At 34.6% G+C, this 17,378-nt stretch overlaps 1 protein-coding gene across 1 annotated transcript in view; it reads left to right on the top strand.

The window, feature by feature from the left end:
• Positions 1-3,186: 3,186 nt before the first annotated feature.
• LOC149774768 (uncharacterized) overlaps positions 3,187-17,378 on the top strand; it is a 31,970-nt gene continuing 17,778 nt past the window's right edge. Inside the window, exon 1 of the mRNA XM_089944741.1 lies at positions 3,187-3,345. Coding sequence (XP_089800867.1) covers positions 3,288-3,345 — 58 coding nt within the window. The 5' untranslated portion in view covers positions 3,187-3,287. The remainder of the gene's footprint in view (positions 3,346-17,378) is intronic.

Below are 17,378 nucleotides of genomic sequence, written 5' to 3'. Positions count from 1 at the left end.
TTGTTTGATCAAAAAATAAAATTTAAATATTTCCAGTAACATAACGTATTTTGATTCAACTAAGAACTACTTGATTAAAAACACGCAGTGTTTTCATGGGATTAATATACAATGCCCTGGTCAGAGGATTGAATGATCTATCTCACTGGAATGTACAGGCAAAATCGATTCTTGTACACTCTCTGAAGAAATATATGTTTCATTATATAAAAATGAACTATACGGTTTAAGTACGTTTGTGTGTTTAATGTCTGTCTGTCTGTCTGTTCAATAAGCAAATCTCATATAAATTATTTTATCGTATATTCTTAAGTGAGACAGTGACCAAAGTGGTAAAAGAGTACATACGAACTATTATTAGGACTTCATGGGTTCGAGTTAAAAAAAAAACGCAGTAGACACATTGTCGACGTTTGCGAAAGATGCTATTATAATGGGTGGAACCGCACTGAAAAACGACAAGATATACGTAACTTGTAAAACAAAATAACCAGGTGCAACTTACCTGCCCCCCTCCCGCGACCCTCAAAAAGCGCGTTCATTTTAAAGCGCCAGGAGTTGACGTGGGAAGGGGGTGCTTGACTATAAATTAACAAACTAAAATTCATCCTGGACAGCCCTCTGAATCTCTAAAAGATTGTTTCACACTTAGCGATTCACCGGGGGCGGGTGTTCACGCATAACGAAAACATTAAATGGAAAAAAGAAACATACTTTGAATCTCTAGACCATCCAACGATAAACATTTGCGAGGTTATATTGTTCTGAGGCTTTCGGAGTATGGACCAGAAAGATGTCATGACTGTCGATCTGCCGTGGTCTTTCCAGGATTCGTAATCTCACCCTTCTTGTGACAAATCCGGCTCTCTAACCATTGAGCCACCGTGCCTCTGCATCACCGTATACGTCGTAATAAGATAAAATACGACTTAAATGCTTCTTCCCTTGTCACACAACAACGACGACGATGATATTGGTTTCATTGTCTGCAAAAAAATTATTATGATATGCTCATTTTTTCCCCCGTTAACTTTACATTGTCAGAGTCTTTCAATATTACCCAATACTGAACTCGCGCGACAATACACATATAGCATTCACGCACATAAAGGAACTACTTTCTATTGTAAACAAACAATGGACGCAGACCCAGCACTTATGATTGTGTACACAAATCATGTACACTCGCATTAGAGACTCTTTTCGTTGTGGTTGTTTAAATTTGTTTCTGAACGAACTAAAACATCTTTCGTGGACTGCCATATACCAGCTGCTTTGGCACATTGCGCGTTGATACAATGTAACGGATTTAGGCAAGCTACATTACATAACAGACGCAAGATAATGTCCTTACAAATAAAATATAATTGACAAGTCATATACTCTCTTCTTTAGCTGGTGATAAGAATGGCAAAATAAAATATACTTACAGATGTGCATCCTGAATTTCCTCAAAATGTATTTTCTTAATTCTGCAAATCCGAATTACATTAGCCATGTCATAGGTTTTCAATCTGGATTACACATTTCGAAATTGTACTGTAATTTCGACAATAAGTGCAATTGCATCCTCCTTACTGCGCTCAAAATGAAATAAGCATTAAATTCCATAGCGTCTTTTGATAATTGCATTTGAAATACTTCATTTTGTTCCCACATTATGATTTGAAACATTCAATGATAGAAACAGAAACACATTTGCAGATGTCAACACGGTTCTCCCTGGTTTATTAAATCTCATGTATTTCATGTAGAATCATCACATACAAATCCAGTCAATGATCATGAAATTTCCTAGAATCGAGAAAAATACCAAAATCTATTTATTCCAGATCAAATGGAAAAGTTGTTGCAATGCACGTACATTCACAAGATGACTCCAAATTTCAGTTTTAACTAAACACGCCATTTTGTTTCGAAAGTTATGTTGAACTTGCGACTAAGTTTAAATTTATCTGGGCAGAGTTATGTGCGCAGTAATAATGTTGATTTGTGTAATGATGAATATGCGCTTGTATATTTAGTTTGGAATGCGGCATACAATCATTTACGTTGTTTCTTATAGCATATAGTTTTTATATAATTAAACCTATGGAAGAATAAAAAAATGAGCATATAATAAGAAGGTTACTGCCTTTGTATGGGAAAATATGAACTTGTTTTGTCAGAAGGATATACTGCACCCCCAAGGTCGTGCAGTATTCCATCTCAAAACTCTTTCATATTTTCCGATGCAAATGCAGTAACCTATAAATATTGCACAACAATACGCAATTTACCTACTCCGCCTAACTTGAACTTTGAAAGATTACGGAACGATTAGTTCATAAAATCACCGTTTCTAGCTCATTTGGGTGTATTAGATGATACATTGGGATATGTTAGTGTTATTCCCGAGATTCTGGACAGTACAAATTATTCGCACACGTAAAAATATCAAAGATAATATTTCCTTTTTGAAAGCGATATGACTTTCTCGATGTAAATTTTCGTGACTTCGTTTGAACATCAGTGTGCACATGTAAATGTTTGCGAGTTTCTAACATTAGTTCTCAGCCCCAAATTTTATATATCAAGCCTAAAATTGGAATAGTAGCACATATTTTGGATATGTTTATTTTTCCCTCCTTGACGTAATTAAGTTACCCTAAATGATTTTGATATTTTTTTAAATTTATTTATCAGCAATGTTAAGTTAGTTTCAACAATTACATATATTTCATAATGAATGCAATAGCCATAACAGAATTATAATGTATAACATGCATTTAACAAAAGACACATATTTAAGAACAACATTGATACTGCTTCATCAAAACTCATGTCAATATGATATTAAACTGTGTGGAAATTTACACATATGGAAGATATATATGCATCGTAACAACTATTTTGTATGTGAACGGGGTTTAAATCTATATTAATCTAATGAGTTATCTCCATTAATATTGCTATTTCAGTGAGAAATATTTCAAAACATCATAAATGTTATGTTATTTTAAAAGCTTTTATGATTGGTGACATAAGAAAGGAACACATCTTTCTTGTCATTGACATAACTAGAAAATGAGAAGACTCCAGCCGTTTTAATCATGTGATAAAGATTGCATATACACGGATTCAGGATACAGTGTGGGATGCTTTAGTTTGCGATAGCGTTTAAGTAATGCGCAGATATACCCTTACAACGAAGTATAAAACACTTTAAAATCAAAATCCGGGACCATTCAAATCTGTGTCGTTGAATAGTTTCTTTGGGTGCGACAATATTAGCTGCCATTACTCTCATGATGGCTGCAAGAAGTGGTCAGAAGTTCTTCCAAACTCTTCGACTTCGCCTTGTTGGTAAGAAAATAGAATTACTACTCTACATAGCTTTCGACAACGTTTACATAGAATGACTAGACTCTTTTCTTATGGCAGAATGTTCCAAGAATCTTCATGGGGAAAATTTCCTATTGTGCTATGCTGTTCCCTACATGTGAAAGAGGATTCTAGTCTAAGAGACTATGATAAATTATTTTAGATGGGAGGAACAGAGAATCACAAAACTAAACATGTCCTCATAAAAATGGTTCTGTTATGCCAAATTTTAAGTTGTCAGAGTCTCTGTCCATTTGGTAGTCTTGAATCCACTCTAAGAGCCTTCACTTAGAAGTATATTTGACTTCGCATTAGTAGGTCTTTTTCTCGCAAAGTATGGTTAACTTGTGCAAAGTTACACTTTGCCATACGCAATATATATATATATATATATATATATATATATATATATATATATATATATATATATATATATATATATATATATATATACGTCTTGTTGTTATCTTGTTGTATTAGTTTAATGTTTTTCTCTTATTCCACATTTAAGTTAGAATTGAATGCCATACTACTCTGTGGTGTTGGATGATAATCGTACATATTTTTATAAATTATTTAATGTACATTAAATTACTACAATCTTCTAATAGAAGAGCAACTACATATATTTGCAATTTTATACTACAGGATGGATACATGTTTTCTGGGGGACTGAATAGATAAAAAGAATATGTTACAGTCGTGAAGTAGAAGTCCTGTAACATAATCATTGACCAGTTTATAATTGAAGTGAAAAATTAAAAGTCTTTGGCCAAACACGTTACTAATTCTAGCGTCTATAATTATGAACAGAAATATTTTAGTATAATCTTCAAATACGTTTTCTCGAAACAATGTATCATGACATTTTTTATGTCTTATTGCAATTTTCAAATTAATAAATCTGGAATCATAAGTGAAATTGTCGTCAAAGTATTACTTGAAGATCTGGATCAACTTAGCAACTTGAACCAAAGACATTAAAATCCATTGTACACTAAAAACCATTGTACACTAAAACCATTGTCCATTGTACAATAAATCTATTGTACAAGACTGGTTCTAGAAAATGTTGCGGTTGAAAAGCAAACACACTAAAAAATATTGTACAAGACTGGTTCTGGAAAATGTTGTGGTTGAAATTTAAAGCTGACTCCTTATGAATCCCAGCTAACATTACTTTTTTCATAAATGCAGAGACAACTGTATACAATATATCATATTCCCCATTATACAACTCCCATTCAATTCAACTCAAGAATCTATAACTTATGTTTTGTTTACTGCTTAAGACAGTAATTCGACATTTTGCACAGGCGTTGGCACAAATTAAGCTCACTGAGCAATCGTTGACGCAGGTTCTGTGTGCAGCTGTAAGGGTACGCGATGAGTTTAAAGTCATTTACCCACAGGTTTCGTTAAGGCTGCTTCGGTATTAATGTATTTTGTTTGTTTCACTTAACTTCTTTGTACATTGTAAACAGGTCTGTGTGATTGCCATCAACTTCTGTTTTTTGACGTGAATGGGCGTCTAGGAAATGTACGTTGTGATGTACGTGTGTATGTGTGTATATATGTATGTATGTATGTATGTATGTATGTATGTACGTATGTATGTATGTATGTATGTGTGCGTGTGTGTTTGTGTGTGTGTTTAAATATATGTTTACTATTTAATTTTTATTAGTTGATCTATCTCTATAACGATACAAGCATGTTTATATCTCTTTAGTTAGTTTTCTTTAATTGTGTCAATCCTGAGACAGAACAAGGATATTACTCTGAACGAGATTGAGAAAAGGACATATTCAGAGGACATACACAATTTTATGAGATTGTCTCCCTTTGTTTACTAATTGGGTTGATTCGATTGAAGGTGTGCAAGTGTGTCCGAGTGCCCCTTGGTATCGTGTCTCAAAACTTTTCAGGGATATCACCAAATTTGTTTATAAGTGTCAATTGTTAATGCGGTGGTCGTCTGAGTCTTCCATTTCTTTGGGTTGTTGAGTTGGTCGTTAATGACCTATCAACATTTGAGAGGTTCTATAGTTCAATCAGAGCAACGCCCAGGGACGCATCAAGAAGCCAACCCGATTTAGTCTTGGCAGGATTCGAACCCGAAACCATCTGGCCACAAATCCGGGACTCTAACCAACTTCTGAACCAAAGCGATTTTGAGCCTATTGTACACGCAGTAATAAGACAGCATACGACATAAACATTGGTTCCGCTTGCAAAGGAAAACAATGATCTTCATGATGACTACCTGCAAAATATTACTCGACAACGAATATTAAATTTGCAAACCCTGCATTAGTCAAAGATTCATTCATCAGAGCATTGTTTGTTGCATTTTTAGGAGTGTGTGGTGCTATTGTTGATTATTTGTTTGTTGTTGCTGTTTATGAATGTCAAGATAATTGCAAGGTAGTCAAGCTCGTGGCAATATAATTTGTACACCAATGTTTATATTTTCATCTATATACCTTCCTTGAGAACATCTGCGTTTGAAAGTAAGAGATAATGTATGAATGTTTGTTGGTGTCTTATGTCAGTGCAGTCACATCATGTATTATCATTTAAGATTTAAACAATAGTATATATTGGTAAATGGAATAGGTTTTCTTTTGTCTCCTTTACACATATTATATTATATTATATTATATTATATTATATTATATTATATTATATTATAGGTTACTGCATTTGTATGGGAAAATATGAACGAGCTTTTGTATGGAATACTGCACGACCTTGGGAGTGCAGTATATCGAGCCGACAAAACGAGTTCATATTTTTCCGAAGAAATGCTGTAACCTTTTTATTATATGCTGATTTTCTTTCTCTACCCAAGGCTTAATTACACTGGTCAACAGTGAAATCATTACTGACTTGAAAAGGCCCTAATCTGTAGTATTTTGGTGTGCCGAACACGAATATAACCGTGAAAAATTTGTATTGGCTCTCGTTTTGAAGATATTCATATACCTCATTTTCTATGTTTCACTGTGTAAATTTCTCCAGTAGGACTGCAGCAACATCCGGAATAATGATGTAACATTGCATAATACCATCATGCTCACATCATCCACAGTTGATTGCATCATTTTCTGATGCAATGCAATACTAATGCCATGCGGCTGCTGAAGTAAGTTGACGTCAGCAGTGTACTATACATGTGTAGGCCTATTATACTAATGCCAGGCGGCTGCTGAAGCTGACGTAAGCAGTGTACTATATAAAGCCCAATCAGATAGGTTCAGCATTTAAAATATTTTAGACGTTGTGCGAGACAGTTCAAGCTACTGTTACATAAAACTTATTATTTTATCCATTTACGTACAATAAAGAACAGTAATGCCTCGAAAGTGTGTTAATACCGCGGACAATTTTTGCTATATTTGTGGGGAAGTGACATTTGCCAACCAGAAGAAAAGTATCAATTCTCAAGTGAAGAAGGCATATCATCTTTACTTCGGATGCAAGGTTGGTGACCAAGACAAGCCTTGGGCTCCGCATATATGCTGTGCTACATGTACAACACAGCTTTCACAGTGGTTGAATTGCAAAAGGTCATCAATGCCGTTTGCAGTCCCAATGGTGTGGAGAGAGCCAAGCAACCACCTAAATGACTGTTACTTCTGCTTGGTTCCTCCTCTTTCCGGCGGAATAACGAAGCGAAAGAAGTCGAGAATAGTCTACCCAAACATTCCGTCTGCATTGAGACCAGTTCCACATGGTGAGGGACTTCCTATTCCAGAACCTCCAGCAGAATATTCTCTTGATTCATCTGACGAAGACAAAGGTGAGTCGACCTGTTCTTCTCCTGGTCCATCAGCATGCAGTGATCCAGATTTTCACTGTGGTGCATCATCAACCCCACACAGAATAACACAGGAAGAACTAAATGACCTGATTCGTGATTTGGACTTATCAAAGAACAAGGCAGAATTGCTAGGATCAAGACTCCAACAATGGAATCTTCTAGAAGAAGATGTCACAATTACTGCATATCGAAAGCGCCACCAGCAATTGGAGCCTTTCTTCAGAAAGGAAAGTAATCTGATATTCTGTTCCGATATTGAGGGCCTCATGAATGCTTTAAAAATCAATCATGACCCACAAGAATGGAGACTATTTGTGGACTCTTCGAAACTGAGTCTCAAGGCTGTGCTTTTGCACAATGGAAACATTCTTCCATCTATTCCAGTAGCGTATGCTGTCCACATGAAAGAGACATACGATAACTTAAGGCAGCTACTGAATTCCATTGAGTATAACAAGTACAGCTGGCACCTCTGTGGTGATTTGAAGGTAGTTGCCCTTTTAATGGGACTGCAGCAAGGATATACAAAATACATGTGTTTCTTATGCGAGTGGGATAGCCGAGCAAGGGAAATGCACTACATGAGGAAGGAATGGACTCACAGGCAGAATGTAGCCATTGGAGAGAAGAATATCCAACACCCAGCTCTGGTTGAGGCTCAGAAAATCTTGCTACCACCCCTTCACATCAAACTAGGTTTGATGAAGAACTTCGTGAAAGCCATTGACCGGACTTTGCCAGCATTCCGATACCTGCATGAAAAATTCCCTCGACTCAGCGAAGCAAAGATTAAAGAGGGAGTTTTTGTGGGTCCTCAGATTCGAGAGCTTTTCAAAGATGACCGGTTCAACAACTTGCTGGAAGGTGACGCGAAACAAGCATGGAATGCTTTTCGCCTAGTTTCTACAAACTTCCTCGGAAATGTTAGGGCAGAAAACTATAAGGAACTAGTAGAAGACATGTTGATGAAGTATAAGAAACTTGGCTGCAATATGTCTCTAAAGATTCACTTCCTTCATTCCCATTTGGATTTCTTTCCTAGCAACTGTGGTATTGTTAGTGATGAACACGGCGAACGTTTTCATCAAGATATCGCAACAATGGAACAAAGATACCAGGGAAAATGGTCCACTACAATGCTGGCTGACTACTGCTGGACACTCCTCAGAGATGCTCCCGAACAGCTGTACAAGAGACAGGCGAAGAAATCTAAGATGTAGTCAATGACTTGATTTTTTATAGGTAGGCTATTACAGTTGACCTTTTACTATTGGAATGCATTTCGTTATGTAAACATTAATTTCTTGCAGATTACAAAAAAACTAGAGCCAATTTTGCAATTTGACTGTCATATTCGTGTTCAGCACATAAAAATTGATAAGAATTGACTAATTTTATTTCAGTAACATGACTTTTGTAAAAATTTGTTATCCAGTGTTATATAAACAAAACACGGTACAAGAAACAACGTAAATAAATGTATGCCGTATTCCAAAATAATACATAAGCTCAGATTCATTATTACACAACAACAACATTATTAATGCGCACATAACTCCGCCCAGATAAATTTGAACTTAGTCGCACGCTAGGCATAACTTTCGAAACAAAATGGCGTGTCTAGTCAAAAGTGAAATTTGCAGGCATATTGTGAATGAATGTTCATTGCAACAACCTTTCTATTTATGCTAGAATGAATATATTTTGGTATCTTGTATCGATTCTACGAACGTTCGTGATTTGGGATTGGATTCATCTGTGCAACGTGGGAGAAGCGTGTTTACATCTGCAAGTGTGTTTGTTCAGTCTTTGACTATTTGAAATCATAATGTGGGGGAAAATATGAAGTTCAATTGCAATTATCAAAAAGACGCTATTGAATTTAATGTTTATTTCATTTTGAGGTCGTGCAGTATCCATCAAAAAAAAAACTCGTTCATATTTTCCATTCAAATGCAGTGACCTATAACTACAGTACAATTTCGATATGTGTAATCAAGCTTGAGAACTCAAGACATGGCTGATGTAATTCAGATTTGCAGTACAAAAAAAAAAAATTAAGGAAATTTCGGATGTAAAACTGTAAGTATATTTCTTGCCATTCTTATTACCAGCTAAAGGAGGCAGTTTATGCCTTTATAACTTGGATGTTATTTCAAAGTATCAAGCAATTTTATCAAATCTGGTGTCTATCGCCAAATCTGAAACAATGTATCAGAAAGTTAACATGGAACGTAGCAAAGCAATTTGGTATGTTGCAGTCCACGAAACATCTGCTTTAGTTCATTCAGAAACAAATTTAATCAACCAAAACGTTCTGCGCCTACTATGCGAATGTACATGATTTGTTTACAAAGTAGTTCCTAATAAACTATTGGGCTCACGTGTCTTGCGCGTCGGTGCAATATGAAGATGTGCAATATCGCAAAATACTGAACGATTCTGATAATGTAAAGTTAACGGAGAAAAAATGAGCATATTATTATTATATTATGTTATATTATATTATATTATATTATATTATATTATATTATATGATGTTATATTAGTATTAGGCCGATTAAAATACATTATTGTTCTCATTTCTATTAATGATTAAATATTTGTAATTGATACAATAATAAGGGATACGCAAACATTTCACACAGCAATATTACATATATCTATAGCAAATGCTAATGCATAATCAGTACACGTCAACAGTTTACATACAGTCCCAACCCGAAAAGATATGTAACAAAGATTTAGATACGAAAATGAACAATAAAATATTATGTCAACAGACGGATTAGAAAGAAAGCAATACAGAAACAAAATTACCCATAACATTTTACCTAGGCTGAGAAAGAAACTAATATCTACAGTCAAAATAGTCTAAGTTGATAAGAAATTGTAATTAACAGACCTTTCATTGTCAAATTCGTCAAAAAAGGAAAGCTTGTTTATTGGATAATGTTCAACTTCGACCAACATCCTTCAAAATTGTTTGGACTGACTCTAGTCGTATGATATGGTGTTTGAATTTCCCAAGATTACATCTATTAAACTATTGTCACAATTTAAATGAAATGTTTTAACCAGTTATTTACAACTTTCCAAAATATTTAAGTTTGTTAAAGCAAACACAAAATAACTGGAATGCTGCTTCTTTTATTTATTTGCAATATAATCATTTATTCGAATGGACTTGGCACACTTTATAAAACACTGAATTTGTAAAAACAATATGATGCAATAGATTACACAGAAAATATTTTATTTTTATTTCCCTGATTTTCGTCACAAAAGGAAACGTAAATTTTGATTCTCATGAGTTACGTCTACATTTCTTTCTCCCGTTTTTGAATTTAAGAAATTATGTTCGTATGACCAAACGGATTTTAGTGTGCAAAAAAATGAAAAAAGTTAACGCTGCGCAACATTAAACAGGCAGGATGAATGGAAATAACAGAATCAACAGTTACCGTTATCAGGTTTCAAATTAGCAACAAGTAGAGAGGATGGTTTTGGAAAACATATCAACATCAGGGACAGTTGAAAAGATACGGTTGTAGTAGCCAGGAAGACAATCACTTATCTGAGAAGTTTGGTCATATTCTTTTAAAATGCTGGGTCAAAATCATTTCATGAATGGCTGTTCTGTAGGGCCTGGCCTTCATTTAGTAACGGTAATCCAACCATATTTTGTATGTAAGGGACCGGGGTGTTGGTATGTCATATAGTATATACAGATAGATTGAAAGGGAAATTTAGAGCGTGAGGTAGTGAAATAAGAGGACCATAATAGATTGGACAGTTGCATATCTGGAAACCACGTAGCTAATAATATTGTAGTATAGACAAAATAGAGAGGTGGACAGGACATCATATATATATATATATATATATATATATATATATATATATATATATATATATTGTATCGTGTCTATGTTCTTAAAATAAATAACAGAAAAGAGTGAAGACAACAAACTTTGTAAAATTTAACAAATAATTTATTTCCTTAGAAAACAAAGTGAAAAATTAGTAGAAAGAACTTACAGTATTGCGAAATTGAATCCAAAAATAATCAAAGAATTAAAGACACAAGTCCTAGTAATAAAAAATCCTGAATACAATTCAGTTCCAGTCTAGAAGAGACCCTGAATCGAAGGCGATGACGTGTCATTTTCGGCCTGCGAAGTGATGATGTGTCAACAGTCTCTTACTGAATCGAGGGAAGTATTATTCCAGGTGTTAATTTAGTATAAATTCCAATGAATGTGCTAATCCAAGAACTTTTTCAGAGTAATTTTGTATTTGCAGACAAAAATTATGATTTGAATTCAATAATTTGAAGAAAATAAAATTCAGCCCAAACTGGTCACAACATAATATAACTTAAAGTGCAAGATTTTAAAGCAAGACTGGTAAAATCCTCAGAGTCACAAGATAGTATAGTCCTCTGCTTGACATAAGAGCACAATTAGCATTATCTTCAAACAATAATTACCTAATGGAAAATAACCTTCTAGAATGATCTAATGAACCTTGTTGATGTACAACACAACAGCCTGCAAACTTCACGTAGGAATCTCTGAACCTGAAAGAAACATATTTACCACTTCTTGTTTACCTAAATAATAATCCTGATAATACGCTCATACACATAGAGAATAATGAAGTTATTAAATAAAATTAAAACAATAAGAAAGTAAATCAGATCCAGCTGAAATTAACTCAATTTTAGAAAAGGTCAAGTCCGACATACAAGGTTACATTACAATAACATGTAATGGAGAAAAAAAATAAACTATCAAAACAATTAAATTAAATATACACAATTATATATATATATATATATATATATATATATATATATATATATATATATATATATACGATTTATACAATACCGCAGAGGTCCCCTCAGCCTGAGCCCATAGGGTTATATGATCAAGATGATACCTCAGGTCAGATGTGCACCAAACTAAATATAATCAATTTGTCATCATTATTTTTTCCAATTAAGTAAGAAGTACGCACATACACACGCACATACACACGCACATATATAGTGGAAGTGATCTCACGTCAAGAAGATCGTGGAATTGATTATTACCTTCGGTTAAAATGGTTTCTCTTGGGGAAATCACGTAACCCTATTGCCTCAGCAATAAATAGCATACTTTGATTGTGATGTGCAGTGAAACACAAACAAATCAATCACCCGTGGAAAGTAGGTGTTATTCCGATTTTTTTAGATCCTAGTGCTAATAAGCAGGGGACGCCTTGATCTGCACATAATAACATAGCTTCACACTAAGAGTTCATATAATGTTTGATTAGGATAAATAAACAGGATTGTTAAGAGATTCTTCCAATGGGACATGTTGAGAAAATGAGAAAAGGTCTGAAGTGCTGACTCATGCAGCAGGACCCAATGAGTATTTATTGTCCCAAGCACTAATCTAATGAAAATTGTACTTGCACACACTTCGACATGAAGTGATATCTTGTCTCTTTAGGTGACAGCGCCAACATGGATAACTAAATATGCCTTGAAATCTGAATGGTTACACGAACACTTTAATATGAATAACTTGTAATAAAAATTAGTGTCAGTAAAGTTACGAAAATATAAAGATACTTGATTATTTGCAAAAATATAAAAGATTGGACCATATCGCTCACAAAGCCATTTTTAATGATGCAAATTTGAAACTGATAGTTTTATTCGTGGAATATTGTGAACTAAATTATTTGGTTGTAAACTACTTGCTTCAGAATTTTCACATCTGAAATATATAAATAAATTATTTTTTAAAAAATGTAAATTTAGTGGTAAATATATTGATTGAATCAGTTTATCAGCGTGTGACTTACAGGCAGAATGCACTTCCTACTTACAAAGAGTTTGAGTAGTTATGAATACAAAGTTTTATCAAAAGTGGGCCGTAGTTTTTAATGCACGGAAAACTAAAATTATTACCTCTTGATGTAAAAGTCTTCCATGTGAAACATACCACTTCTGGTGTGTACCGTGATTTCAGCGTCAGACCAAGACAATAATGCCCACTTTATAAATGCATATGATTTAAGGGAACTATACATCTACTCGCTTTCAAAAGCATGCGTGATAATTTTACTTGATTATGCAGTGTTCACATCTTAATAGAAATTGTACGTTTCTTTTAAGTTACCGGAAACTAATCACTACTTTCACTCAAACATCCTCAACTATATTTATTGTACAGAAAATGAGTTTTTCAAAAATGATACAGAAGAATGCGTAACACAAATAGAGGTTAAAAATGAAATATTTGATAACTCGAAGAAATTGTGCAAAGGATTGCTTCAAACTTTTAATGTATCTCACACTCCCACCTATCTACAATTCAAAGTGATGCTTGAATGTGTTAAAGACACTGTCACGCTATTAAACGAGTACATAGAAAAGATTTGTTACTGTTAGTACCTTGTTATAAAGTACGACACATACGTTGCAACAATTGGGAGTTTAATAACAATAGTTATTATAATAGACAATAGTATCAGCTTTGCTGTAATGAGTTGTAACAAATGCACTTAATATGGATGTAAGGTACAAATCACATGACTGACTCCACGTTGATCATGTGGATATGTGTCCGCTATATGCAAGCCAATCAGATTAATCGTTACATATACCTTGGAAATTAGTCTGAATAATAATTACATCCTCCATTAACAGCGACACGTTTTGTGTAAATTTCCCCATTTTAAACCTGTTATGTGCGTTTTTCATTCAAGTCAAAGTCCTTGGATATCATGGAAGCCACACTGTTGAGAGCCTAACCGGTCAAATAGCAGGTAGTCAGGCAATTTTCTTATTATTATCAGTAACCTTTCGTTCGCAGAGAACAATTGTTCACAACAGTTTTGGATAGCTACATGTGACATGGTTTGATATGGAAAGAAGTGGACCCATGACTCTTGGTTCGCTAAATTCTTTCCGACATGTTGGGGCGGGATGCAAAGTTTTTCGTTTCGACTCAGTTTTTAAGACCAATATTACATGCATTAACTAACAACTATAATAAAGACTCCATAGTGTTAAGTCAGATGAAAATGATCGACGTTTTGTTTAAAAATAAACAACAACAACAACAACAACAAAAACTATGATTGCAACTGGTAAGACTTGCGGTGTAAGCCATTAGCATTTACACATGTATTCTCCATGTACATGCTAATACCCTTAGAGGGATAAGAAAACACGCTTGCTCAGTCGCAAAATAAGAATGGTTGGGTTTATGAACAAAGAGTGCAGTTTTCCAAGAATCCTATAATTTTAATCAAATTGTTATCTGTACTTAAGGAATAATTATTTTGCTGTTTGTGATGATAACTGAGTATTTAGCATGGAGGTTAAAATGATAATTTGGTAACCTTCGTTCTTCCAATCACCCTCCCTCCATTTTGACACTGCGTCCATCAAACGCTCTTCTTATACGATATCAGAGAGAAGCACAAAATTCCCTTAATAATACATTTCCCACTTTCAGACATGGTACAAATATTTCGCATGTGCTAGAGGTTTTAAACCCTTGACCAAAGTCTCTACTTCCATCCCACCAGTCTGTATCCCCTCATTTTCGTCGGTCACTAGTGCGAACTTAACAGCATAGTTACAATAGAAACTCTGCAGAATGAATATGAAAGCAGAACCGTTCACGATTAGAATGAATATAAAAGTAGAATTGTTCACGATTCCTTTTGGAAAAAAAAAGTAAAGATGCATATAAATGCCATCTGCAAGCAATAAATTCTATACCAATCGGAGTCACTGTATTCATGAATACAACACGAAAATGTGTTAGCACGAAGCAAAGATACATAACAAAAACATCATTATTTATGTGAAACATGTTAGGGAGTTATAATTTGTCGCCCACCGGGAACGTAACAAAGAACCCGCCCTCTCTCTCTCTCTCACACACACACACACACACACACACATATATAAATCTGATTTTTCCTTTCAGTATCATTACTTGAAGACTGGTGTAAATATGAAGACTTTCATAGTACAGGTGACAAGTAGAATTGCACTTCTTAATATACTGGTATTTTCCTTATCCTTACGAGTATTTTCTCACATAGGCCAAATACTTTACAACTTAAGCACGTATAACTAGACTTCCAATCAATGCAGATGGTCAGTGAAATGCAAAATAGGTCTTAGGGTCAAGACGCAGATTAATTACTTTGTCAGAAAATGTTTCAACTCGGATAGAACCAAAGAACCAAAGGAATAAAGAAACATTACTGACTATGAAATTGAGCTCCGAAATATGCATTTGACAAATATGTTATTGTTCAACTTGGCTTAAGTCAAAGACGAATATCCAAACAGACAGTGAAAATGATCTCATAGATATGTAGTAGACGATCTTAAAAACGTCACATTTAAAAGCTTTTACACTCTGAAGTCATTTTTTATTTTTACCTGTGTGAAACACAGTAGTGTTATAATTTGCAGCAAGCCAGTATTATAGCGAAAACCCCAAGCTGAACACTATAGTACCACCACCACCACCCCAGTGTCTCTCATCCATATACCTAAGTTTATCTTCAGTATGACTGATTTTAGACATGTGTAAATATGAAGAATATGACGATTTGTATATTACAGGTGACTTGGAGGATTACACTTCTTGTTACTATTTTTACACATGTTTGATCTGTAGGCATACGGTATTTACACACACACACACACACACACACACACACACCAAGCGGTTGTCAAACCCTGGCGCGATTTCCGCTGGAAGTCATAAGTTTACCCCAACTTTCCAAAGACTTCCGTTGTAAACTAGAAAGCCCGACGTGTCAATTCCATACCTAAATTTAACTCTAATTAATGCAAGACTACAGATAAAACAACCTGCCAAACATATATCAACCGCGCATCTGCATGGTTTATCATCATCAGGTTTCCGTACCGCCAACCTTTCACGCCTTAGAAAATACACGAGTATCACCTAACACTTGGAACTATTTTAACTACGCCACCTTAGGCCAGTCAATGTATGCTTTCCATGCACATTCCGTCCCACAGTTGCCCCAATGGCGACATGAACAGTATCTGCCGAGTCCCTTCTTATGTGTAATTTCCCGGTTTCCTACCGTAGATACTGCCACTACAGTCACACCACCAATGTACACCACTAGATTTTAATATGGACTATCTTACGAAAGGGACATTCATTCGGTTTTAGCCTGAATTCACTACTAGTGAACCATGGAATAATGGAAACTCACTAACACTTCACTCCATGACGTTTGCTCCTAGTAATTGGCTAATTATTTTGAGCTACGAATATTTCCATTGCGCCGAATTCCAATAATCACACAAATGGTCACACAAATCGAAGGATTCCTTAAAACGGGGCGCTATAACCAAGTGCGCATCCATCAAATTTATTACAGTATATATTTCAATTTATGCACGTATGACAAAATGTCCTACCAACGCATATTTCTTATGAAATGAAAACATGTCCTAATATGGAAATGCAAATTAATAATAAATATTTTTTTTAAAACCGAGACATAATCAAAGAAGGAAATATATTCGAGAAAATCATTGCGAAACGGAGCTAATACATACGCATGAGAAGGTTATGCAAATATTGTTTATTAAATTTCAATAGCTCTTAAAAACTGAAATCATTTTTAATATTTCTTTAGAAGACATTATGGCATACTGTTAATGACAAGGCCAATATTAAACAGAAGCTACATCGTTATATAACACTGTTAAAGGCACGGCCAGCATAAAACAGAAAGCTACATCATTATATAACACTGTTAAAGGCAATAAGGAAGAAAGTCTGCATTTTTATCAAATCATTGAGAGTATATATATCCCATGTAATTGAATTCACATTAGATCAACAGAGAATCGGTTGATTTATTTAAATATTGTCCACGTTTCATATACCTTCACTGATCCAACTGAAGACAAATAATGCAAAGGACACTGCTAAATTTTGACCTGGTAAGTAATACTTCAATTAATTATGAGCTGCATCTCAGCTTTCGACTCATTATTCACAAGGATCTGGTAATAGTAACACCCGATAATATACCGCGCGTTCATTCAGATTGGTTTTGGTAATCTCATCACCCCATAACATTCTGTGTGTTCAATCAGACTTGTTCT

The sequence above is a fragment of the Sinohyriopsis cumingii genome, unplaced genomic scaffold (assembly GCF_028554795.1).
Source record: "Sinohyriopsis cumingii isolate HCF-2022 unplaced genomic scaffold, ASM2855479v2 utg000160l, whole genome shotgun sequence".
In the NCBI taxonomy this organism is placed as follows: domain Eukaryota; kingdom Metazoa; phylum Mollusca; class Bivalvia; order Unionida; family Unionidae; genus Sinohyriopsis; species Sinohyriopsis cumingii.
The sequence above is the reverse complement of the archived record's forward strand: the minus strand, read 5'-3'. Positions and strand labels throughout refer to the sequence as shown.